At 52.7% G+C, this 26,974-nt stretch overlaps 1 protein-coding gene across 1 annotated transcript in view; it reads right to left on the bottom strand.

Annotated features, from left to right (window-relative positions):
* Positions 1–26,974, bottom strand: part of COL4A2 (collagen type IV alpha 2 chain) — a 169,918-nt gene that overhangs the window by 55,325 nt on the left and 87,619 nt on the right. The window contains exons 5-12 of the mRNA XM_034665466.1: positions 9,428–9,562; positions 9,298–9,342; positions 6,259–6,375; positions 4,547–4,618; positions 4,205–4,240; positions 4,034–4,096; positions 2,547–2,582; positions 186–227 (exon numbers count right to left, since the gene is read on the bottom strand). Of these exons, the coding sequence (XP_034521357.1) occupies positions 186–227; positions 2,547–2,582; positions 4,034–4,096; positions 4,205–4,240; positions 4,547–4,618; positions 6,259–6,375; positions 9,298–9,342; positions 9,428–9,562 (546 nt within the window). The remainder of the gene's footprint in view (positions 1–185; positions 228–2,546; positions 2,583–4,033; positions 4,097–4,204; positions 4,241–4,546; positions 4,619–6,258; positions 6,376–9,297; positions 9,343–9,427; positions 9,563–26,974) is intronic.

Here is a 26,974-nt window from a genome sequence, read left to right as displayed (position 1 = left end):
GGCTGACCCACGCTGGTGGCTTTCACGGTCTTAGCGACCCATCACTGTCATTGGAGCCTTTTCCACCGCCTGGCACTTCACAGTGATTATTTCCCGTGCAAATGGCCAGGACAACCAGTCATTAAAATGATTTATTTCCTAATTGCTAAGCAGGCCTCTACTTTTTATCTATTGCGTTTTCTTACCTTTTCACCCTTTTCTCCATAAAAGCCAAGTCCTCTGTTGCCCTGAAAAGAGATGAGTTTTCTAAGTTTTTGAGAGTCATTAATCACTGTGAAATACTTTTTTTTTTTTTAAGAAAAAGAAATATAAGATCTATTTGCGGCATACTGAACAATCATCCTTGCAGATATTCTGGAGTCCCCTCCCCAAAGCTATTTGACACAAAAGAAAACGAATCTCTTTTCTTTTGCGAGTTCCACCTGTAAACCACATAAAAAAAGTCCGAGTCCGGGGTCACTGTATGTGAACGGGAGCAGGCTGGGGTCACGTGGGGGGAGCAGCAAGGGGCACCTCCAGCGCCTTCCGCACATTTGCTGGGATTAGGTCTGAGTGATGAAAACGAAGGGTAGCAGAAACGTGATGTGTTATCAAGGAACCCGCAGTTTATACTCTAAGCAAAACCTCGAAAACACTGGACTGACAGCGGTTATTCTGCCAGCCCTTGGGGATGTGTTAGAGTTTGTTGTTCAACTGTCCTGATCAGGACGCTGGCTGAGTCATTAATTCTGCACTTGCTGTATGAGCTAGTGCCCTGAGACTGTCGAGCGCCACCCCCCCCCCGCCCCCGATGATGAATGTGGACGCTGCGGGCGGTGGGAGAGTGTGTCCTCACCGCAGGCGCGTGGCGGAGCTCAGACCTGCTCCTGGGTCTCATGGACTCGTTCGTACACCTGTCATCTGCACAGATGAGGGTCTCAGAGCGAGTCCTCAGGCTCACTGTCCTCCTGGATCCTGTATCTGAGGACTGTGACTCAGTGTCCCTTCTGCCTCCACCTTTTCTCCTTTTGGTAAGATAATTCAAATTTCACAAACACTTTGACCCTTTTAATGAATTTAGGGGATGGTGATTCTCTGGGTTGGGCCCCGACTTAGCAAGGATTTAGTAGATTCACGAGGGGGCGGGCACGTGTTGGAGGACCGACTTGACCCCGAAGCCCAGGCTAAGCCCGACAAGAAGCTGACCTGCACACACGTATTATAGAAATAACGCTCCTCTCTTCAGCCTGCAAACAACACTGCTTCCTCCCCAGGGTCTCCACATTCCCACGGCAACAGAGGATCACGTGGGGCCCTATCTGGTCTTCCTCTCGGCAGTATCCCGTCTGCTCCCTCCCATGCCCAGATATTCTCCAAAAATAAAAACAAAGCCTTTAATTAATTTTTGCTGTTTTGCTCCTTTCCCACCTGGCCGGGAGCTGAAATCAAAGCACAGAAACGCAGCCAGGCTAGATGAGAATGCGATCTGCCGGGGCCCCTGCCGTCCCTCTGCCCCATGAGCTGGCTGTCCAAGTCCCCAGGAAGTGACCTGGTGGAGGGTGAGGGCTGTTTGTGCTGCAGCCAAGTGGGGATCTGAGGCAACCTTGGGGCTCAGCCGCCCCGTCCTACATCCGTTTCTCTTGGCTCTGGGCCGTTCCCACCCTGCTCGTGGCTGCAAGACAGTGGGGAGCCCAGCGGTGGGGGCAGCAGCCTTAACGAGCTCCAGCCCCAGCCGGAAGCCATGTGAGAGGTGATGGGAGTTGGGGGGGCCCGGGGGCCCCGGGGGTGGTGGCAGCCGAGGTCCCCCGGAGGTCACAGAGATGAGGTTTCTATGGAGCAGACGTGGGAATGTGCGGGCTGGGGGATGTCCTCAGCCTCGCGTGGGCCACGGACGGTCTTTCAACGTTGGTAACGCGGCCCAGCACTTCCGACACGTGTCAGATCTTGATCACAGACCCCCTTTGCCAACCTCCTGCTGTTGGTCTCGGACAGCTACCCAGCTCACCGGTGACACTGAACCCTAGTTCTATCTGCAGGCTCTGACAACCGCCTACTTTCCTGTGCTCCGTCCAACTTAATAGCCTTTCTTTGATGAGAACAGCACTGCTCTGGGCTCAAGCTGGACTTGAAAATCCCCAACTGTGTCCCCTGGAGGCCGATGTCACCCTCGGGCACAAACAGCCCGGTCACGTCTGGGTGAGAAGGATGCCACTGGCTCCTCCACACGGATCTAGTCACATTTCGTCCCTTGTGCATTCACATGAGCACGAGCCGTGCCTGCATCCGCATTTCCAATCAAACGTCCGTCAGTGCGATTTTCACACAACAGCAGGTGTTGTGTGATTGGCAGACAACAAGTCATTCGCTGTATCCGCTTATGTGATGTGTCAGGCACTCCAGGGGGACCTGTGGATTCAACTTTGCATTTATAACACTAAGTCCTAAAAACCTACACAATCATTCTCATCACGAAATAGATAGCCTGTCGTCCACCAGGTAGTTCTGTGGCCAAGAAAGGTACGCACGAGAATGTAAGCACCCCGCCCCCACCCCCATAACCAACTTACTGGCTGTCCTTTCGGTCCAGGGGGTCCAGGCGGGCCCTGCACAAATACAAAGAAATGTGTAAACTGTTTTCTTTATCCCAGGACCCAGATAACATCTGCTAGAAAGCCCTGGGAAAGCTGTCCGCTGTATGTTTAGAAGCCTGTGTAGTATGTATAGAGGTTTCTGGTACATCTGTCTGGGCGGGGAGCAAAGAGGCTGGAGGCGGAGGACCGGGTCAGGCCTGGCCCTCAGAACTTGCCGGCTGGCCATGGACAGCTGTTCTGGCTTTGCTTCCCTGAGTTCAGACCTGTGACTTCACCCGTGTCCTACTCCTGCTTGCTCGGACCCCTTGCAAGGTCCCAGGCCCTGTCACTGCAGAGACTGCTTCTCTTCTGGGGTTCCCCACAGGACACCGTCTAGCACGTTTTGCTGGTGGGTCAGCAAATGTTCGTGAACAGGATTAGTCTACAGGCCCAAACTGCAGGGTTGAAAGTCCAGCTGCGAACATCGCTGCCTTTCTGCAAAGCACTCTGTCAACTCGACCCCGAGGATGAGGCTTTAAAGGTGCATGAGAGGAGCAGTTCGTGTTTCAGCACAAAGCAGTGTGGACGATTCAACGGCCTGGAGGAGGACCTGCAGATGTGCCAACAGCCCAGGACACAGAGAGGACCGTCCGCTGTTTCGGGTTCCCTGAACGGTGTATTTAAAGAATGCCCCCCTCCCTGCTGGTGTGCACTGGGAGCAAGCCGGCAACTTCGTGCGGCAGGAGAGCAAAGAACCCGTGATCACAGAACGCGCATCTCACTGGCTTTCTGCGACAAGGTCTCTTTCCACCTGGAGCCAAATCTCTCCTAATGTTGTTCGAGGTCCGTTCGTCTCACTGCTAAACTTCTGGGGAATGAGAGTCAGGGGCCCTCTGGTGGCGGTTTAGCTCCGGGTCCTTGGGCAGGGGGGGACATGCCTCTCCTTTCTGGTTCTTTTCTTCCCTGCAGCAAGCCCTCATTCAACCAGGCATTTGTCCTGTTGCACTGAACTCACTCTGTCATTCAAGTTGCAAGGGTAGGGATCACCTGCAGACTGGCACTCCGGTGGGCCACTAGGGCCTTTTTGTTAACTGATGTCTAATACCTCGCTCGCGATGATGGCCACGCCCAGGCAGAGCCCAGTACCTCCTTATTCACATACTTGACTTTGATCTGCTTTGCCCAGGGATGACAGGGCCCTGGTCAGCGGGCTGGGTGTGGGGCTGAGAGAGCTTCTGTGGGACAGGAGGGGCGCCCAGCCAATGCCACGTCAGAATTTGACGTGGTTCGTGGTGATCTGGTACCCACAAATTTCATGTCCTCATTCTTCATCCTTAATAGTAGCAAAATGTATGCAAAGGATGACCTGTGTTGTCTGGACGCTCTCTAGAGTGACCACAAGCATCCCTGCTGTATCGTGACGCTTCCGTCGCACCAGCTGGGTCACTAGAGGACGCCCTGAGAGTGTCCACGCGAGTACTTACTGGTCTTCCCGGAGCTCCAACCGGACCCATCTGTCCTACAGGCCCAGGGCGGCCGGGGGTGCCCTAAGGACAGGCAGCAAGAGTAGGCTGTTAAGAAAGGTAGACTGGTATTTGGAGTCCTGAGTTCTTAAAGTTCTGCTTGGAACATTCGCTAATAAAAACAGAACTTACCGGGAAACCAACCAATCCAGGCTCTCCGGGTTCACCCTAGTTGAGAAGACACAATGGTATGAGTTCTGGTTTTTAACTAAATTTTTAGATCTAGTTACATTTTATCATAACCAGGGGCTTGGTTATGTTACCTCCTATCTGGGGCATTGTGAATATGGGAACAGTGTGTACCCACGGTTGAACGTCACCCGGATGGGATAGCAATGATTTTGGGTGGTTCTACCACCCCACGTGCTCCCCATTCTTGCATCCTCACAACTCAGCCATACTTGGAAAGCACAGTTACTAATCAGGAGTTTACACCGATCGCTTAGTCTCGAGCCCCGTATCTAGCGAACATACCCTGTATCTGTCGCGGTCCTCACTGGATAGCGCATATGGCTCGCCTTTCTGTCCTTTGGGTCCTTGGGGCCCCTATGGTAGCACACACATGGGAGACAGAAAACGCAGGAAGACCCATTAACCCTTCAGGGCAGCCGTAGTCATCTGGGTGATTCAATATCGACCTTTATGGCAATGCCTATTCCTTATTTAGCTTATTCTGAACACCGGTCACTACGATTAGCCACGAAGGTGAGACTCTCACTTTTATATTTACCCAGCAGTATCTTCCTTCAAAGTTAAAATGGAAATACTTTATAGGACTTACGTGTTTTCAAAAACCCAAAGAAATGCTCAGTAAACTAATCTTTTAGGATATCAACACGTTATTTTCCTGTGTAATCATGTTTTTGTCTTTTCTTTGGCATTAGGGTACTAAAAATATGGACACGTATGCATGGAGGCACCATTTTCGGGAGAGATACTGGGTCATTCTGTAAAAAAGAATCGTGACAAATACACCTGGTGTGTATGCACATATGTGTGTGTTTAAATGTCTTTTAATGCCTTGCACATAAAATCAGTATTTTAGGGGTGCCTGGGTGGCTCGGTTGAGCGTCTGCCTTTGGCCCAGGTTATGATCCCAGGCTCCTGGGATTGAGCCCCGTGTCGGGCTCCCTGCTCAGCGGCAAGTCTGCTTCTCCCTCTGCCTCTGTTTGTGCTCTCTCTCTTGCTCACTCTCTTAAAAAAATAAATAAAATCTTAAAAAAACCAGTATTTTAAAGTAATGGATATATTTATTGATAATAAAAGTTTTACGATATTAGGGCAGACTAGAAGGTGATGGTCTTCGTTGAGAAGTTGAACCACAAAAAAGACACAGCCCAGGGAGGAACCTGAAAGGTGGGGGTGAGGAGTCCACTAGCTTTGTAGGAAACACAGGCAGGACGCATGGCTGCTCTTCCCCAACTTTAAAAATGTTTCCTAAATAAAAAATTTTACCAAACCAGATGTTGGTATAACCCTGACTTTGCAATACTTTGATGGTATGAGGGTAGCAGGACAGTCCTGAAAACCATTTCAAGATCTTTTGCAAAGACCTGAAAACAGTCAACAAAATAAATGAATATGGGAACGTCTTCCATTAAAAAGAGCTCACTTCTACCTGTCAGGGCTGGAGAATGCTTCTCATGTCACAGAGGATTTTAGAATCTAATGAGATGGTGACTCATGGGGCATCTGTCAAGCTTTAAGCCTTTTTATTTGAGTTTTGCTATTACTGTAATTCACTGTTCCTTGACATGTGGCCTGGGGGAGAGTACGGTGACACTGGAAAGATCGCACAACAGCAACCAAGCCAACCATTTTCTATCTTGTTTACAGAATGAATAAGGAAAACGAAGTTCTTTGGACCCAGGAAAACCACTCTGAGATGTCTGCAGGAACATCTCCTTCCTCCTGACCACCCGCTGAGGGCAGGGGAGCGACCCTCCCGGGGATGTGACCCCCCTGGGGGCGCGAGAGGCAGGAGGAGCACGCCTTCTCTCCCCGGCCTTGGGGTCCACAGGAGACAATCCGCCCTCCTTAGAAAGTCTCTTTGTGACACTTTCTGAAAGGGCCTTCGGATGGGCCTGCGAGAGGCACACGACATCCTCCAGGCCTCTGCTGACAAATGCCAGCCAGCTAGTTTCTGGAGCTAACCGCTGGACGGCATGCGCTGTGCGGGTACTCACGGGAGGGCCAAGGAACCCCGCAGGGCCGTCGGGTCCCTGCCGGCCCACGTCTCCTCTGGTCCCGTTGCAGCCATCGTAGCCGGGTGGTCCTCTGGGCCCACCTTGCCCGGGGTGTCCCTGGGACGAGAAAAGTAAGTGAGCTTTCCAGCACACACACTGTGGTTCTCACAAGCACTGTGATAAAACAGCACCGTATCTTCCCATCCTGCATGAATCCACGGGCAGAGATGACCCAGAACGAGCAGATGAAGGAATGGAAGATTAAGTAAGCAGAGGCACATGGGCAGAGTTCTAAGCAAGAGAAAGGCCTTCCAGACAAAGTTCTGTTTCCCAAGGGCTCTGGTGAAGAAGTGAATTGTCGTTGGTCTACTGGGAGGTCTGTCTTCGCAGGGACAGGTCACGGTAGACTTAAGAATTCCAGAAAACATTCTAGAAGCAGCTAGGTCCTGCAAGGACAACAGGGTGCCTTTATCTTTTGTGCCCAACTGAACTGCAGAGGGTGAGTCTGACGGACCCACATCCCACACGGGGAAGAGATCTCGCACCCCGGAAGGGATTTCACGTGACTACGTCTTTGTAGAACAACTGACTTCCTCTCATTTGCTTTCCTGGGGGGAACACTCCTTTCTTGACTTTAAACGCGGACAGAAAGCAAGTCAGATGTTCTGCGATGTTGAGGGTGGGGGAGGGAAGGCAACATGATCAAATGTCTTCTGAATGACTAGAGACAGGCTGAGTCTGTGCGCGTCCCACCTGTATTCGTCCGGTTCCCGAGACAGCCAGGGGCTGGGCTAGTAACCCACAGCTTGTGCTACCAGACCACAGTGTATCATGCTATTTCTCCCCACAGACGTTCAGATACACGCCATTTTATTAGCTTCCTTAACATTTTGATTTTGTTGACAACACACCAAACGTATATTCCACAGTGATTTTTTGAGGCCATGTTGGATGCCTTTTAGATTTACTTTGAGAAATCTGGGACATTTCAAGATAAATGAACAAATCCTACACAGACGGCCAGGACCCTGGATGATATTACGAAACAAGATGAAAAAAGTAGCATTTTTCTTTGGTTGTACGTCTTTTTGCTTTGGATATCCAAAGCCATTGCTTTAACTAGCGCCATCAGATAAGAAGAGAGACAACAGACTTCCAGGCAGCTGTCTGGGGGACAAGAGACAACCCAAAGACCCCGTAAGTCACGCGGCACAAAAGCTGATCCTTCAAATTCGGCAGGAGAAAACAAGTTTAGTAGATGCCCTGCTCACGATCTGCGTTATTCTATGAAGCTTTTCTTAAACTGAGTTCTTCACGCTCCTCCTGAATTATCTGTCTGCTGCTGGCTTTTCTTGCTCTCTTAGAATCGATCTAAGTCACTTGAGATGGCACGTCAATCTGACGTAGTTTGACATTGTTCTTCAAAGAACAGTTTGTTCTATTGAGCTGACTGCTCATATCGCTTCAGCATCCAATTAGACACACCTCTAAGATCCCAACTGGGTATCACGTTTTATGCACGACTTCTGAACGGCTCAAATTAGCCCGGTCCTTCCACGTCACATTGCTGAGGGGCTTCGAAGCGGCCGGTGGCCCTTCAGTTCACGTTTGTGCCGTCCTGGAGCCCTGTGGCCAGCGAGCGAGGCCGTTTTGAGCAGCCTGGAGATTCTGCAGACACCTGGATCCATGCTCACTGGAGTGATCACTCCTTCACGTGACCGTACTTCCTCTCTAACTTGTAAACTATTTGCTCCTCATCTTAAATGTCTAAGAAGTGGAAAAACAAATTGAAATATGATTCAGAGGAGTTACAGTATTTTTCCATGAGATCACTCCATTTATACTCACATTTCAGCTTCCAGAAGACGAAACGGATGGGTGGCCCAAAGAGCTCAGAGAAGAAGTTTAAAAATGGGCGAATTGGTTTGAGGAGGTTGGTAGGAAAATACTCCTTGTTTATCCCTGGAAATCACGGATTCTTCACCTCTGCCAATTTCTCAAGATTCTGACTAATGGGAAAGTGGCCTCCTTCCTTGGTCGCAGCTGTGTGTTGAACCGGTGTGTGGGAGCCCCCCGTCCAGGTGACGCACGGGGTCACCGCCACCCAGGCCTTGCGTCTCTGCGGGTGGCTTCCTCTCTCCAGCTCCGGGAGCCTCCTTCTCCCGGATGTGTGGCTTAGGCTCTGAAAGACGAGCTTGCCCTCTTTGTGACGGCTCCCACACTCGCCCTCCCTCGCTCTCCTCCCAGGCAGCAGCCCCGCTTGCAGAGCCCCGGGAATGCGTCTCTGCATTCTGTGTGTGTGCACGCGTGTGTGTGCTAACACGGTGACACAGGACACGGTGCGTGGAGTAAGGGCCCAGACATGTGCACACGGCTCCTGAAGCAGATGTCGTCAGGCTTCAGCAGCGGACGCCCATGTGTGTGATAAACACATCGCCCCGCACAGCCGGGCTCTGCAGGAAGCGGACCCTGGGAAACCTCCTGGCGGGTCCTTGTGAAGAGGCCGTGAGTCAGGCGCTCTGTTTATTTTTGTATGCCACTAGAAGTAAAGTAAACTAGGTTAGAAAAACACATTTTATTGCATTTGGAGATTTTCTCATGGACGAACCCTGTCTTGTCTTCTTCTCGTTTACGTGTGGTTTGCCTTCAGAGACTTTGGGAAGCTGCACGAATGTCCGAAAGGGCTTCATCACCTCCGTGTTCGCGGCCGCGCTGCTCTCTCTGCAGGTTGCAACGTAATGTTGAGGCCGGCTCTTACGGAGCATATCTGAGCAACACTCTAGCTCTTTATTACAAAACAATGTCCGGCTTCGGCAAAGCAGCCTGGATGCTGAAGCCAAGTCCAGAAGAACGTTTACAAAGGAAACAATCTGTCTGATATTTGACTGGACTCCAGGGGCAAAAGTACGCACGTATAGCCCTGCCAGGCTCGTGGGGTAAACAAAACAAGAGGCCTAGTCAGAGACGTTTCTGTAAGTCATAAGCTATTGCTTAGCACGCGTACCGCGTTTTACAATCCCGACCGTGCAAAACACTTACGGGAATTCCGTCAGCACCAGGGAATCCAGACACACCTCTCGCTCCCTGTAAAGAAGGCAGGAAACTTACCCAAGGCCGGGACGCCCACCGCCCATCGCAGAAGTGAAGGGAGTCCCAGCGGTCACCGTACCACGTCTCCTTTCGGTCCTGTGATCCCGGGTGACCCCCGTTCGCCCTTGTCACCTTTGCGGCCTTGCAGTCCTGGGAATCCCTGCAGGCCTGGGGGCCCGGTGTACCCCTGGGGGCCCACTGGCCCAGGCTGGCCCTGCAGAAACAACAGAGTTCGGTCATGATCAGTCACAACAGACGCGCATTTTCTATCACGCTGCTTTTGAAACCATGCTTTTCATTCTCAAAGAGCTACAACGTTCCGAGAACATTCTGTTTCAACTTCCATCTCCTGCCACAGTTGCAACAGAGTGATTTCTGGCTAGGAAAAGTCCTAGAGTTGTAAAAGAAAAAAACATGTTAAATGTGAGAAAAAGTCATCCTGGACTAAAGTGATGCTATTGCGAAATGCTGGTATTGTGTTGGGATGAAAGAATCAACTTACTTGGCTTTTTTAAAAAAGTGTTTTCAGTTAAAAAGAAAACTCCAAGCAAATTTCTAAGATTTTATCTCTATCTCGATATAATGCACATGACAGGTATAGAGCTGTGCCCTGTATCACAAGTGGCTGGATCATCTCCCCTGTCTACACGCACCCCTTGCACACACACAGAAGAAATACAGGTTTGTGAAGCCTATAAAGATCTCGGCCCATAGCCGTTGGACGTGGAGGGCTATTATTAAAAAAAGACAAGATGCTGAGTGGAAAGGATGCAGGAAAATGGGAGCCCTGAGCCCTGTGGGTGGGAGCGCGGATGGCAGCAGCCAATGGGGAGCACATGGCAGTTTCTCTAAGAACAACACGGAGAAGTGCCCTGTGGGCCCCCAGTTCCACTTCGGGGCTAATACTCAAATGAGCTGAAGGCAGAGACGCGAACCGCTATTTGTACCCCCGTGGTCAGCGCAGCGCCTTCCGCAACAGCCAAGGGGTGGAAGCAGAGTTTCTGTTGGAGGATGGTGGGTCCGTCCACGCCACGGCCTGTTACTCACCTGGCCGAGGGGCGTGGGGCTGGCACCTCCGAGTTTTGGTACCGTTCCTACACTGCCCACTCCTTTCGGGTGTGGGGCGCAGGCGTGGGGGAAGCGGAGAGGAACTTCTCTGGGGTGGAAGATAGGCATGGAGATTAAGGTGGAGTTGATAAATGCGATCTACCCCCAAGCTGGGGGTCCCCGCCTCCTCCAACAAAGGGGAGTTTCGGGAAGTCTCCTTAGGGCTCCCTCTGGACCGACGTCAGTTTTGGAGTCGGTGGGTTCTCCTGTTCTACCCTCCACATGTTCCGGGTGGTCTAGCCAAGGCAGAAACCACCAAATCCTCGGTCTGAGCACAAGCATCGTACACAGGGGTGAAGCCAGGGTATCTCACGTCTTCAAAGAACGTGGTAAAGGGGGCCGTCACCCCTTGCTTGTCCCCTCCTCCTGAGGACGGCTGTGCTGAAGGTGGGCAGCCCGACTTGCACGTGCAGACCCCGGGGTCACGCTAGCCTAGTGCTCAGGGCCTCCGCACGTTATATGTGCTGTAAGTCTGGGGACAAAACACACTTTGATTCTGATTTCTATGGATTTCCCCCAGTTGTGCTCCGTTCTGTTTTGTTTGCAGCTGTTAGAACATCACCGTCTTGTGATGACGCACTCCCCCTAAGCCTTCAAATGCCCCTAATCGCAGTGAGGCTTGTAGCTTGTCGGTGTTTACACGAGCAGCCTTGGGGGATAGCGCGGTGTTCCTTAGCGCCGTCACTGCTCCCGTCTGCAACTTCATCTCTGTCTGGGGGGACCACTGTTTGCAGGCAGCTAGGAGGGGGCATCTGCTATCAAGCAAAGCAGAATGCTTGCGTCTTCGGGACGAACACCCACGTTCTCCTTGTGCACTCGTTAACCTTTTCCTCGATTCCCTTTGCTGGGAAAAGTGATAGCGACATCATGTACTCACTTTCCTGCCATTGTCAGTGAACTTCTTTTCAGCCTTTGTTTCTTGGATGGGAAGTCTGGCTTTGGGAATAACACCAGTCTTTCCTTTTCTGGAGCGTGCTGTCACTGCGAAGTTCCCATAAAATGAGCCGTTTTAAAGTGGCTCCCGGCACCTTCACAGTGCTCTCCAACCGCCAGCTCTATCTGGTTCTAACACATTTCCATCACCCCAAAAGGCAACCCCATACCCACTGGGCAGTCACTCCCCACTGCCCCTCCCCCAGCCTCGGGTTCCCACGCCCACTGGCGTCTGCCCTCGGTGTCGATGGGCTCTGTCACCCTGGGTACTTCAAGTACACGTAGTCATAGGCGGGGTGTGTGGCCTTTGCTGCCTGGCTTCTTATACTCCACACAACTTTTCTGAGGTTCTTCGGAGGGGCGAGCCCCTCCCAGTGCTGCACTCACGTTCACGGCTGAACAACATTCAGTGGATGGGTGACCACAGTCTGGCCATCCGTCTGTCCGCTGACGGACACTGAGGGTGTCTGCACCTCAGGGCTGCTGTGAACAGCCTCAGTCAACACACATGCAAAGTTATTTCTGTGCGTACCTGTTCTCAGCTCTTCGGGTTATAAACCGAGGCATGGAATTCCTGCATCTTTAGGCAATTCTGTTTAACTTTTTGAGGCCCCGCCACGCTATTCTCCACAGTGGCTGAGCCATGTGCATTCCCAGCAGCGTGTGTGAGGGTTCCAAATTTTTCCACGTCCTTGCTGGCACTTGTTATTTTCCATTTTTTTAAAATTATAGCCACCATAGTGGGTGTGAAGATGGTATCATTCTGAAGAGATTATCTTGAGCTGCTCACAGATGGAACATTTCACAAATTCCATCCAGCTTCCGCCCTGGGGAAGGGCCAGGAAGAGTCTGGAGAGACTCTGAATTAGACCTTCGTCCCCAGGGGATGGACCCTCGCTCTCGCTCATAGCACACAGCCTGTGCGGCTGCAGCTAAACGGGCATTGACGTCAAGGTCAGGGACTTTGCTATGCATGTTTCAGTCATCAGGCCTGAGAGCTCCCCGAGGATATCCTGCCTGCCAGGCACCTAGTGTGTTTGTAAAGAGAGGCTGGAATGACCAGGGAATGAAAAGGATCTTCCTTTCTGCTAATGACCATCAACGTTCATCATTAGTGGAAAAGTCATGGTCAGACGACCTATTTCCATATCTTCCTTCTGTTGGAAGCGATGTTAAAAGCAAAAATTACCCCAGAAAGAGTAGGACTCTAGTTTGAATGACTTTGCACAAATCTGCAAAGCTCCTAAGATTCTTGCAATCTACTTGATAAAAGCATTTCCACAAAGTATTTGTTAAAAGCCAGCAGACACTGTAGAAAGGAGAGACCATGGGCCGTGACCCTGGCCTGCCAGACAGTCTGATTCATATCCATGTGTTACTTGCTGGGAAACAGGACAGAGAGAAGCACCATTTAATTATGTATCTTCTGGGATGGAGCACTGTCAAGGTCTTTAAAAAAAGCTTATCTCATTTTACCCCCATGCCAAATGCATGACTGGCCATCACCCCCACCTGAGAGGAGACAATAGGGGCTCAGGAAGGTCCGGCACAAGGAGCCAAGTGTCACACAGTTAGGTCTAGGAGCCCACGAGAAACACAGAGTCTCAGGCTTGGCCCAGACCCTCCTGAGCTCCCGTGCACACGACCCCCAGGAGGTTACTTTGTGCAGTAAAGTGTGAGAATCCCTGCCTGATACCACCTTCCTTCCCTTCCTGACATTCTTATAGGATTGGTGTCTTTTAATAAAAATCTCAAGCATGAAGTTGGATCTTAGAAGAGCGGTTGAGCTTACTGCATCAGGCAGAGGAGAATGTAATCTTTATGTTGTTAAGGACGATTTCTAATTAAATTTTCTTGGTCTTATGCTTGGGGCTATCTGCAACAGGCCAGAATCAACTTTGACCCCTGGGAGGATGGATGGTTGCTCCTCTCCTCTCCCTTCTAGAAACCACTATGGGAGTAGGTGTGGGGTCCAGGGTCAGCTTCGGGAGCTGAAGTCTGCAAAGGCGGAGAGAATGAGTCCAGACTTGAATTCACATTGCTTAAATACTGTGGCTGTGGACACAATGCACTTCAAGTCCTGAGAAACTTCCCAAGCTTTCCTGCACTTGGAGTTTTCACTTCTGAGAAAAGGTGGGATATCCTCAGCGATGGGCACACGCGGAATGGCTCTAGAACTTCAGACTCTGACGTGCAGGAGGACGGATGATACGCCGGGGCCGGCCAAGGGTCGCCTCCCATTCACACAACCCCAAGGGGGTTTGTTTCCATCCATAGCTTATTCGCTTTACAGTTCACAGTGGGGAGGAGGGTAAAAGAGCTTCCTTCATCAGGGACGGGCCGAGGAACGTTTCCAAGGATAAAACCTGCTTCACTGAACATCAGGATTTTTAATTTACATTACAGTATTTTCCTGGTAGAACAAGCCTTTCATGACTTACTGGCCAACATGTGAATAGTAGGAAATCCCTTCTCTTTCTGAAGTTTGCTCTTCCTGTCTCGCCTTTTATGGGCAGCGGGCCCCCGCAGACACCCCATATCCTCTCTAGTCCCCTGGGCAGCTCCTCCCTTCCTCGGCGGTTGGCAGTGTGCTCCAGGCCTTCCCGGCCCTTCCGATGCTGCCCTTCTCAGTGGCCCTCTGGGGATTCCAGCCCAAGTCCCAGATCACCAGAAAATGCGTAAAACGGCCCAGAAGCTGGGAAGGACTACATTTTTGGGATCCAAAAAACCAATTCCTTCACTAAAACTTAGAATTGGCCAATGTTCTTAGGGATAACCATTACCATTTGTGAGCAGTTTTTTTGACGACCCTGGCAGGATGAATGAACACCGTATTCCAAGCTCATGATAACGTGGAAGTATTTGCACAGTCCCTAACTTCTATTGCAACAATCAGCTAACAACGGGCACTTGCCGAATCCACGCAAACCAGACAAAGCTCACCCTAAATCCACCACCTTTTGTCTGTAGCTTCTTACTTCATATAAGAGAACATCAGCCCTGCCCCAGGTACTGTTCCAGATTAGGGATTCCACCTATCTGAGGTAGACTTGTACGGGCCTTGGAATTCCTGCTCTCCAGAATTATTTGGCACAGACTGTAGCAGTAGCATCTATGAAAAGGGAACACAGCAGCGTGTAAGGAAACAGACCTTGACCCTTACCTCGCTCCACGTACAAACGTGTGGTCAAAATGGGTCGTAGGCCTGAACATAACAGCTAAAACTCTAATGTTTCTAAAGGAAAACACAGGGAAGAGTCTTTGTGACTTTGGGTTAGGCAAACGTTTCTAGATGTGACACAAAGATCATGAACCATAAAAGAAAAAAGCTGAAAACACAGAAAGGTTGGATCTTAAAGATACTGTCAAGAAATAAGGAGCCTGGGGCGCCTGGGTGGCACAGCGGTTAAGCGTCTGCCTTCGGCTCAGGGCGTGATCCTGGCGTTATGGGATCGAGCCCCACATCAGGCTCTTCTGCTAGGAGCCTGCTTCTTCCTCTCCCACCCCCCCTGCTTGTGTTCCCTCTCTCGCTGGCTGTCTCTACCTCTGTCGAATAAATAAATAAAATCTTTAAAAAAAAAAAAAAGAAATAAGGAGCCGACCACAGACTGGGGGACGTATTTCTGATGAATGATTTTTATCCAGAACACAGACAGGATGCCCAGAAATCAAGAATCAGAGACAACCCAAGCGAGATTGGAACAGGCACTTGTTCAGAGAAGCTGAGCAGATGGAAACCAGGCACACTGAAGCCAGTCTGCAGCGCAGGCCACCAAGTTGGTCCATAGTACGGACAGCTGTGGCCCCCGGGCAGCAGGTCCCACAGGCCTACTGCCACACGGGTCCTTCAGAGGGCGCGGACGAACCCGCTGGTGCAGATGCAGAATGGGGGAGCCTCTCTGGAAAAGTGCGGCAGTTTCTCATAAAGTTAAACGTATCCTTAGAGACCTGTAGGGAAGACCTGTAGGTAAATGTTCATAGTGGCTCGATTTACCTTAGCCAAACGCCAGAAACAACCTGACTGTCCACTGGCTGATGAGTGGCCCAACTGGTACGTTCATACAGTGGACCACCGCTTAGTCTCACGTGCGTAACAGCGAGGACGGACCCGGAGGCGTTACACTGAGAGAGGGAAGCACACCCCGCCCGTCCTGTCGACAGGATGCTGTGCTGTGGTCTGATTTACGCCACGTTCTAGAGACGGCAAAACCAGCGACGGGAGACGGCCGCGGTGGCTGGGGTGGAGGTGGAGGGAGGGACCGGACCAGGTTTATACTGTGATTTATACTGGATTCTAGTGGTTGCTGCATGGCTATTCTCATTTGTCAGTATTCACTGAACCGCATGGAAAAGCTACCTGGATAAGACTGACCTAAAAACAAGCAAACAGGAAAGGAGTAAAGGCAGAGATTCAGAAGACAAGGCCTGACGTTCACAGGTATGCTGCATACGACCAAGTCCTCCTGGGACGTCCTCGTAAGTGAATTTACAAGACAGATACCGTTTCGGAAAGGAAGACGAGTGCACACTTTTAAAATGCCTTATTAAAAAACACTTAGCCAAATGCTTTTTAAGAAGGTCTGCCAGGGAAATGAAAAAACAAAAAAAAAGCAAACCCACAGAAACGAAGGCCTTGTCTGGAGTCCGCATCTGGGATCTGGTCCGGGGAGCTCGAGGTGGACAGAAAGGGGAGCCGTCAGTGCTCAGCCCTCCGAGCCACAGACCCGGAAGTGGGTCAGAACCAAACCAGGTTCAGGAGCCAAAGACAGGTCCAGGATGTGCCTGGCCTCCACCAGGCACAGTCTTCATCAAGATCGAAACCATCTTGAAGCAGAGAAACAATGGGTCATCTCTTGTTTCCTACCCACAGGAGCAAAATGTCTGGAAACTCTGCTCCTTATTCTAAAAATAGGCAGCACGTGGGCCGTCACACTCGATGGCTTTTACCCCAATGTGAGGCCATGCTTTTTATAGTCTGGATGCGATTCTGCCTGGCATATGCTGGAGAAGTTGGTCTTCTGGGAAAGCCTTCCCCTGTTTGCAGCAATAAATACATTTCATTTGTCTAACGTGGTGGCTTGCCCAACGCACCGACATGATTTCCCAAGGCTCTTGTCCTCCCAGAAGATGCAGAGCGGCGTGTAGATGAGCCGGGGGCCCCGGGGAGCACAGACGGCGGCAGAGAGCGGGCTGGAAGAGCAGACTCGGGGCCACAGGCCTCCCATCTGCAGGAAATGCTCTGAGCACTGACTGCACAGAATACAATACGGGCGCCCAGAGCATCCTCACTAACGGCCTTTCCGTCCTTATGAGTCCGTGACTCAAGGGCTCCTGGCTCTACTTAGGTATCAGAAAGGGACAACCAGAACACGAGGCGATTCTGGAATGACCAAATCCTGTACCCACAGGTCACTAACAGCTGTCCACACGTACGGCCTGGGTGGCAGACCCTCCATTTCCACGTGTCATCTGCACGTGGCAATCCCTTGCTGGTCTCCCATCATACTCCTAGGTCACGCTCGAGGGTGACGTGACTCACAGTCAGCCCTGAGAGCTTCTGTCCTTGCCCCGCGATTGGGCAGCAGCCCCGGGAATGCTGCCCGCAGCCAGGGGGGCCGCAGGAAGTGCCTGTGGGGCCTCCAGATGCCAGCCTCCCTGCCAAGTTATCAGCCAGGCCGGCAGGCGTGCAGAGCACCTTTCTGGTGTCAGTGGCAGAGACCAGGAGCGGAACCAGCAGTTATATCCACTTTGCATTTAGACTAAACACAGTCACATGAAAGAAAGCTATTCCTGAGGTTGGCATTATATTGAGCTGGTCTGTTATGAAAAAAAATTTGGCCAACAAAGGGAAAAAGGTTAAGGGTAAGGGAGGGTTCCAATTTGGCTGTGGAACACAGATTTTTTTTTTCTCCTGTTAATCTTTATTTGAAATGTTCCCGAAGAGGGCAAGTTTGAAATAGAGCTCTGCGTTTTCTGTCATCAGAAGAGGGCACTTGCTCCCCTTCCTTCTCCTCCTCCTTCCCTGGCTTTAAGCTACTTCTGTCATTTTATTTTCATGAAAGTGATTTACCATTTCCATTTTTTAAAGACTTTAATTCCTTCCTAAATTTGCAGTACAACCTGTGGGCTGTCCTCAGCCTCGGTCTGTCTCCTCCGAACCAGCACTCTGGTGGGATTCCCCAGCATGTCCTGCAGGAGTCCGGGGTCTTTCAGCCACAAAACGCATGGGTGGCTCGCCGGCCCTGCCGTGTGTGCACGCTTGTTCCCTCTGGTCACCGAGGAGCCTTCTGTCCCAGGCACGACCACAGTTCCTTTCCCACTCTGCTCATTGAGGGACATTGGAATTGCCTCTGGTTTTTGGTCCACGTGCATCGGGCTGCTATAAACACTCAGGTAGGGTTTTCTCATGTGGACACATGTTTTTGTAAATACCCAAGAATGGGATTACTGGGCCAGATGATATGAGTCTGTTTAGTTTTATCAGCAAGTTGCAGAGCTGTTTTCCAGACTGGCTGGAACACTCAGGACAACGTGGCTCAAAGGCAGTGACTCGAAAGGATAACGTCTGACGCGGCCGGCCAGCCCCTCGATCTTCCACAGGGGCAGGGAAAGACGGGTAAGTAGAAACACTTTCCACCGCACAGAAACTTGAGAGCAACGCAGGTCCAAAGTTCTCACCTGTGGCATGGATTTCATTTTATTTCGGGTAAAAGAATGCTCCCTTCTCGGGTACTTTACAAACTGCACTTTGGTCCAGGAGCACTGGCCTCGCTGTTTAGAAGATTCTCGACAATCACTTCAGGTTAGACCAGCATCACGTCACATTGGCATCTCTGCTTCTCCACTGATAACCACCTGTTGCTTTCCCAAAGGCTTTGCTGATTATCCGATCTGGAAGGCACCGCCGAGCACCGGGGCGGGTCCGCAGAGCCGGGCATTGCTTCCCCTGGAGCTCACCGGCAAGGTGGGTCCTCAGGCCGCCCCAGACCCACTGAATCGAATCGGTGTCTCCACAGGATCCCGGGTGAGTGGGGTGTGCTTTGAGTTTGAGAAAATCACCCCAGGGGTGGCCTCCGCCCCAGGACTGATCTCGGCTGGCTGCCAGGCATCAATTCAGGGAAGTCTCAAACCTCAAGAATTTTTAGTCTAGCAGTTTTGGGGTGGCAAGGAGGAGCCTAGAAATCCATATTTTTGACAAGGTCCCCAAGTAACTCAGATGCATCGCCAGGTTTGAGAGCCAGGGAACAAATGTAATTCTCACACAGGATGGGAGAGGGAACAGCCCAGGGAGGTGAAAGGTCATACCCGCAGCTCTGCGGACCCTCAGCCCAGGAACCCGTCATGACATCCTTTTGATGGTCTTCCCAGTGTTCAGCTGTGGCTGGGAGACCCCCACTACCGCCCCTCTCTCCCGGTATTCGGCTGTGGCCGGGGGACCTGCACTACTGACCCTCTGTCCCGGTGTTCAGACGTTGCCGGGGGACCCACACTACTGACCCTCTGAAGCCTTACTTGTGTTTGTCACCTGAACGCACAGGGTTCTAAGGCTTCCTCTCGCTTTCAGACCCAAGGATGGCTCCCTCGCCCCCTTGTACAGAGGACTGAACGGACCTCCTCAAGGTCGACAGAAACTCTAGCCCAGAGAAATGCCTTAGGATGGAATTTTCTCGTATTTTCAGCTTTTATAATATTTTTACTTCTAGTGGTTAAAGAAGCAAACTCCCGAAGGTCAGTGACCTTATTCCAGTGATTGAGAAAATCACTGCAGGGGCCACACTGGCTCACTCTGGTTGTTGGATTGGACAGTGATCCTGCATGCAGCCCTCGGGGACTCCTGGGGTCCCCCCCCACCAAGAGCCCTCCTGCTGGTGGGCGGCAGGCTCCATGAAGCCCCAAGGCTGACACCAGGGGGTAACTTGGTGGAGGGCTCTCACCCTCTGGTTCTGTCCCCCAGTGTGCCACATGGGGTCACCTGCAGCCTCAGATCCTTGCCTCGCTTGGCACTGGCCCCTCAGGACTGCTGAGTGTGGGTCCCGCCAGGTGACCTGGCTCTGCCTGTCCGCACCATCGGGGAGAATACTTCCCGAAAGGAGACCCCCCAGATTGTGGGAAGGAGCGCCAGCCATCAGAACTGTAGGATCGGATAAAGAAAAGTCATCTGTTGAAGTCACGAGCTGGGAAACAAGGCCAGGGTTCTGGAACGCCAGGACTCCCTCCTCCAGGGATTTAGTTCTGGTAATATTTGAACCAACCATTTGAGGACAACTGTGGGTGACACACGGAACATTTGCTCAAACCGTTTAGCACAAACACTGTGACTCAGGAGGAGGAAAGGTTACGGAGGGAAGGGCTGAGTTTGCTGACGCGGGTCTGCGAAAAGCTGTAAGAGGAAGATTTTCAACGCTTCCTGAATGTTTCTGTTTTAGAATAGAAATTTAACTTCCCATCAACAGAAGACACCTTCTTACGGCCTTTTACATGCCTCTGGCCGGGGCGAGGAGGGCAGGCAGGGAACGCCTTGCAGTTCCCGCGGCCAGCACCAGGTGGCAGTCGGCTGCGCTCCTGGGAGCAGGACCCCGCCCCACTTCCGACTTCAGATTTGCTGCATCCCAGACTTTGCGAGCGTTTTGGGTTACCACGACCCCCCTCCACGGTATAGAGGGCAGGTCCCTCGTTTGTCACGGTGCACAAACCTCCCCTGGGGAAAATTCTGATGAAAAATTTCAGTGCAGAATTCCAACGGTGTCTAAGGAGTGTATCACATTCCGCTCTTCTGTTCACAGGGTGGTTGAGCTCACAGTAAGTCATTATTTCATAATCCCCTTCCCTTTCGACTTGCCCAGAGGAAGGTGTTCTAAGTAGATATAGGTACTGAGGACCCGCTACACCCGGGCCCAGGGCAGAGCTCCAAGAGACAGCTCCCTGTGTGGGCCTAAGTGAGGAGAGCAGCCCGCCTGTCCGGAGCAGAGAGCACATAGGGTGTGGAGACGCTCCAACGGCAGAGGGATTTAAGGCCCACACGCCTCCATGAGGCAGGGACTGTTCCCATATCCATTTTGTGGGTGCGTGTGAGTGGGGGGGGGCTGCCAGCTGGCTTGGAGGAGGCACTGGTGCCCGGCTTCTCAGAGCCGTTCCGGCGGGCCTGTCACTGCACCTATGAATCCACTCGAGTAACAGATACGACTTTGGACCCTGAACACGTCTCTCACTGAGCTTCAAGAGGCCACAATCAAGCCAAAAGCAACGGACAAATGGACAGAAACAAGCAGATGTACGCTTGGGGTTCACGCCAGCCCAACAGGTCAGTCACAGCCCTGGGTGATGATCTAAGAAGGGCTTCTCTGCTGTAACCCAACGCTGCCCAATTGTGGCCATTTCACGGCTCGTTAATCCCCCTCCTGCTAGAAAGCAACCGGGGCAGAAAGAGAAGGTGATACTCAAATGAGTCACTTCTGTTACTTTTTAGCAACTCTGGTCAAAAGGTATGCAAGGGGGGCTGGGGGCTGCAGGTGGACGGGTGAAAACATTAGGACAGCAGGACACCGGGGGTGGGGGGCAGTTAGACGGTCCCGTGGCCACGCTGTCTCCAGCATCCAGGGACAGACCCGCTGCTGGGGGCCGACCATGGCACGGACTTCTCAACGGATGACGAAGGTTTTTATGGTAGGAAGACTGAACTGTTAAACATCGCCTGGACAAAGGTCAGCTGGATCTCTGAGAGCAGGTTTTCAGATACAGGGAAGTTGCTGGAAGATCAAGTGAGCCCCTCCTTCTTGGGGAGAAGGCCGTCGTGGCCACGAAGACCAGGGGACCGCACGGAACCCAAGCCAGGAGAGCAGGCCACGCACCACCACGGCCGTCTCTGGTGGTGGCAGGCCTCCCCCGGGGGGAGGAGGAGACCGCGGCAGAGCTGGCGGTTGTGAACGAGCACGAAGATGCGAGGGTGCTTCGAATTGGATGTCGCAGAGACATTATGAGAGAGAACGGTAGCTGTTTCCGAGAGAAAGCATGACAGAAAGGACCCCCTGGAAGACGGAAGAGGTGCTGAAAGACACGGGGCGAGGACTCATGACCAGAGGCTTCGGGAAAGAGGGGCCCAGACGTCAGCACCAGAGGCAGAGTCTCCGTGTCGGGAGTGTGGCGGCTTCCACGTTCCCTGACCGTGAGGGGCTGTCCACACATGAGGTGGTCTACCAACGGCCGGGTTACCATGTGGGAGCTGGAAGACCCCTCAGGATGTAAGGAGCACTGTAGGGCACCTAGATACACCTTTACCTGCGGACACATGGGGTGACAAGCCTGGGGACAACTCCTAGAGAAAGAGGTCGCCAACTCTGGCCCCGAGCGGTCCGGACCCGGTCACACGGCTAGCTGGTGGGGAGCGGCCGGACGAAGTCTAGTCCGTTGATTTTTCACACTCCATGCTGCCCTTGAGTTTGGGGCCGGGGAAGGTTCGACGGCAGACAGTAAGCTGCTCAAAGTTCAGTCTTCCTCATTCACATCTTTAAAAGTATCTGATATTTTAGGGGCGCCTGGGTGGCACAGCGGTTAAGCGTCTGCCTTCGGCTCAGGGCGTGATCCCGGCATTATCGGATCGAGCCCCACATCAGGCTCCTCCGCTATGAGCCTGCTTCTTCCTCTCCCACTCCCCCTGCTTGTGTTCCCTCTCTCGCTGGCTGTCTCTATCTCTATCAAATAAATAAATAAAATCTTAAAAAAAAAGTATCTGATATTTTAGACATTGTTCCACAAAGTGTTTTTGCCAAGATGTTATCAGTAATAACCCCCAGCGCCCCGGGAGGGGGGTGTTCTGGAGCTCTGGCCAGTCAGAGCCACGCGACACAACTGTCACCGGCCGCGGGGTGCGTGTGTGAGCTGGAGGTCCGAGCCCGCCCTCAGGGGTAAATCCGCCAGCAAAGGCTGGTGCTCACAGCCGTGTCTGACGCTGCAGATGGCTATCTGGGCATCCTGGACTTCCCTCCCAGGAATCCCCGGTCCAGAGTGATTATTTGGACGGACACTGAACACACATCCGCAATTAAAAAAAGAACAACAAACCACGAGAAATTGATCTTTTTTCAGTCTGGTGGAAAGATAATGGATGGCTCATTTGTCCAGACATGAAACCCGGGGTCCCGGGCGGGAGGAAACCAAATGACATTAACACCCATTCCAGAGAAGTGACTCAGCTGGTGCACTGTTCTCATGACATGGGGCAGAACAGCCTCCAGAACATTCGTTCTTCTCAAAGACAGTTGTTCAAATAAAAAAAAAAAAAAAGCAATTTTCATCCACAAAATGGAAGGCAACAGCGCAATACAGCTCCATTTCCGAGGCACATGCTTGCTCCTGGTGCAATCAGGGCATCCCAGGTGACAAGCGAGGATGACACGGCTCACTGAATAAACGGGGCGACTACGGGGAGACACGACATGTGATGCAAAGGAAGTGTGATCAGCACAGGAAGCCCCTGCTATCTCCGGGGTCAGAGTACCCACCTTGTAGCTCGTCCACCGCTCAGCTGAGTTGGCATCGTCACGAGCCCCCCAGAAATGTCTTAGGGAGCTGTTCCCCTGTGTGTTGGGTGTGTCCGTCTCATTGTCCGCCATCATCACGGCCTCTGGGTTGCAGCAGGCATGGTGACACCGGGCGAGGGGCTGGCACCCTTCGCTCTGCACCCCTGCACGGCCTTTCACGCCAGAGCCTGCCTGTGAGCTGACGGTGGCCCCGGGCGGAGACAGCAGCTGGCCGGGCTGCTGCTCTGTGAGGCCGCGTGGGGTCCCTCCGGTGGGACTCAGGAGACCCCTCGGGGTGAGGCTCCCCACTGCCCTGACCTCGCCCCTCAGAGCGTGGCTTCCTCACTCTGGGAAGTGTCATGATTACGAGCAGCTTTCCTGAATTCAGACAGACCCCGGACACGTTCCAAAGTGACTTCCTGTCTCCCTCACGCCTCGAACCCGTGTGAGCTGCCTTCTGCCCAGCCGCCGGACCGACTCCTGGACGGGACGCAGTGGTGTGATGGCTGCTGCAGGCCTTCCGCGGCCTTCCAGATCCTTGGAACGCCTGTCATGGACGTCCGCTCCTGCTGGGTCAATCTCTGCACCCCTGACCTTCCTTGTGTGCCCCCTCTCCTGGCTCCCATCCTGCAGAGGAACTCTCTGCCGTGACCCCTCCTTGCCTTTAGCTCCAGGTGGGGACGCTGGTCCACTCTCCTGCGTCAGAGCGGCTCAGAGGCGTCGGCTCCCATCCCGCTGCTGGTGCCTCTGCCTACGGACCAAAGGCGTTCTAGACCCCAAAGTGAACTTGCTACTTCGTTTCCTCCAGCCCTGCCCCCAGCGAGAACCCAAGAACAGCGAGCACCCCTCCTCCTTCTCTGTTCCTCACGCAGCTCACCGCAACCCACCCATCTAGACGCCACTGCATCCAAAACAGCGGGGACGCTGCTGGCGTCTCTTCACATCGCTCTCCGTCCACCCACGATGAGCACAGCGCTCCGGCCTCCACGTGGCCTTCCAGTGTCACCCCCTGCTCCACCTTGCGATGGCTGGATCTCCCTTCTCCTCCGTCTGTACTGGGTTCCTTCACATCTCCAGAACTGGCTGGCATTCTCCTTCTCTCTGGAATGGACTTTGCTCCTTTCTTCTGGTGAAACCAGATCCTGCCCCTCTGTGGTCACACTGCCCTTCTCCTGTGGTTGTCACCTGTGCACGCGTCTAGCCTATCCCCAAGCCCCACGCTCATGTGGGCCAGGGAGGAGGCCTGTCCACCCCCATCTGGTTCACAGGAAGAGAGTCCCTGTGTCCTGGAGGAGCCCTGCCTCACGAGCGCTCTGCCTTCCGCTCAGCCTGTCTCTGGGCAGAGGAAGACTGGGTGCTGGGTGTGTGTGGGCCGCAGCAGCCGAACGGGATCAGCCGTCTCTGACTAGTGCCAGCTCCTGGAGGCTTTGCGATAGCAGCCGAAGGCCCCAGCCCTCCTGCACCGTTCAGGGAGTAGGACTTAGTCGAGCAGTCCGCTGACCTCGAGTGTGCTCTGATCCTAAATGGAGCTAGGAGTACTGCCGAGGGGAGAAAGGTACAGGCACAGAAAGGAGAATACACTAGAGCAAACAAGAGCTATGCACGATGAGAAGCCGACCTCGGGCAGTGCAGAGAGGAAATCAGCTCGGCTTACTATAAATTAAAGCACCACCATGCACTTGTAAGTCTGTAACTAGACCGTAATACCTCACACACTTGCCCCCCCACCCCCCATAATTTAACTCTGCTTGGAACGCACCCTGAGAGGGGCCTGGCTTTCCGTTAGAGCAGGTCATGCAATGGTGGGATTGTATGCAGACCACCTCTGCTCGTTTACTGGCGTGTTCCTGGTTCCAGCGTAGCTTCCTGAAGACTGACGGCACGGCTGTCTTCGATGTGCCTTTCCCGCTGGGCAGGTGTCCTGCGCCCGATGGTCTTGCACCTGAATCTCCCTGCTTCTGCGCGGACGGAGGAAACCACAAGGCTGGCACAGTCGAGGCAGCGGCTTCCGGCTGCCTCTGCCCCGTTTCTCTGATTGCAGACACGCTGATGATGAGAGACGCACTGTCTGCTTTACATCTGGGAGTTACGGTCAGTGCTGTCATAGGGTCACTAGCTGCTCAGTTCAGCAGTGATTTCTTTGAGCCAGATACTCCTGTCCATCAAGCACAGCAGTAGCACGTCTCAGAGGCCGCCATCTGACACGCCGGGAAGGGTTTCAGAAAAGCTGCATGGCTTTTCCCTCCGACAGTCGCTCACTGGAAATGGCCCCCAAGTACAAACGGGCTTCCGTGTCTTCAGCGGCTTTTCAGCTCAGCCTCCCAAGCTCATGCCCATGACCACAAAAAGTCACGGAGCCGGCCCCTGCTTGCTCCTGGGTTCTCTGGGGACACACTGATGGGCATGAAAGCCAAAGGCCAGTGGCTGTTGGGCAGAGACATCCGTCTCTCTCCTCTTAAAAGTCCCCAGAAACCAAAAACCAAGGGGGAAAAGTGAGGTGATGGCCAATGGTCTAAAACAAGCCAAGCAGAAATTGTGAAATTCTAGAGCTGCTGTTGCTGTGTCTGAGCAAAGAGCGCGTCACCCACCCGCCTGCCCAGAGCACGGAGCATGTGTGCTGGGGCCTCGGAGAATCCCAGTGGGAATCCCGCCTGGCGCTGCCGAGCAGGCATCTCCTGACACACACACACACACACACACACACACACACACCACACGGGACCCTGGCATCCCCAGTGCCTGGTCCTCAATAGCTTCCGTCATCCGTCCCGCCCTCCAGAGCACTTGCGGGGCACCCGCCAGCATGGATGCCCTGCCGGCCCTCTGAGCAAAGTCCACTTTCCAACCACAATCCCCCTGCCTGATCTCTGCAGTCATCTGCCGTGTTTGGGTTTTACAGGAATCGTATAATTCCTCCAGTCCGCACCTCCTGCCAGCTCCCAGCCCCCTGCCCCTTCCTCTTCTCAACCCCTTGCTTGAAGAATGGTCTTGACTTCACCCTTCCTCGCTAAGGTAGGTGACACCGCAGACTGGTCCTCCTTCACGGGGATGGTGGTCTTTGCTGTCTCTGCTGCTTGTTCTCCACTTTCTCTTCAGGGGCATCTTTCTCAGCTCCTTTTTTTTTAAATTTAAGACTTTATTTATTTGTTTGCCAGAGAGCGAAAGAGAGAGAGAGCACAAGTAGAGGGAGTAGCAGGCAGAGGGAGAAGCAGACTCCCCGCCGAGCAAGGAGCGCAACACGGGACTTGATCCCAGGACCCTGAGATCATGACCTGAGCCAAAGGCAGACGCTTCACCGACTGAGCCACCCAGGCGCCCCTCTTTCTCTGCTCCTTAAAAGGAACTGCCCCTCAGACCTCCACCCCTGGCCCCTGCTCTTCTCTCCACGGGTGAGCCTATTCAGGGCTGGTCTGTGTGACGTCACCCTGGCGTCACCTTCACCAGGGCGTGCTGGGTGGCACCTCACTTCTGGGCTAGGAGAGCTTCTGCTAGGTGTGCTGGTGAGGGGTGGCTGCCATGCCTCTGCAAATCTGCATGTCCTCCCCACACCACAGTCTTGCACGCGGGCTTGTTGAATATGTGAATGATTATAATAGACTGAGTTTCACGAGTCTTTCATTCTCCAGGAAGAGCAGAACCTTCAAATACGTGTCAGACCTGAAGAGCTCCAGTGACCCAGAAAGTTTACCTTAAAAAGGCAATTAGGTTAAATAAGAGAAGTCAAAATACATCCTTATTAGATGTTTTGCTGCCTTACACTTTCTGCTTTGAACAGTAACTGATTCACAGACACACAGTTTAAGAGCTTTCAGACCAAGAGCCTCTCAAAGTGTGAGAGGCTATGAACCGAGTGAACCAACTGCAGGTCAGCGAGATGAGAAGTCAAAGTCCGGGCTGCTCTGAAACAGCTGCTTAGAAAGTAACAGAGCTGAACGTTTCCCTGAAACAAAATGCGGACTTTGAAGAAGCTCTTTTAGACATTTGTTTTGTTCCTTTCAGCTCCCACGGGCAGGCCAACGTGCCAACGAAACCCCACTGTCTCTTCGGCTCACATCCAGTTAGGTCCCCTG

Source organism: Ailuropoda melanoleuca, chromosome 7, assembly GCF_002007445.2.
Source record: "Ailuropoda melanoleuca isolate Jingjing chromosome 7, ASM200744v2, whole genome shotgun sequence".
Classification (NCBI taxonomy): Eukaryota; Metazoa; Chordata; class Mammalia; order Carnivora; family Ursidae; genus Ailuropoda; species Ailuropoda melanoleuca.
The sequence above is the reverse complement of the archived record's forward strand: the minus strand, read 5'-3'. Positions and strand labels throughout refer to the sequence as shown.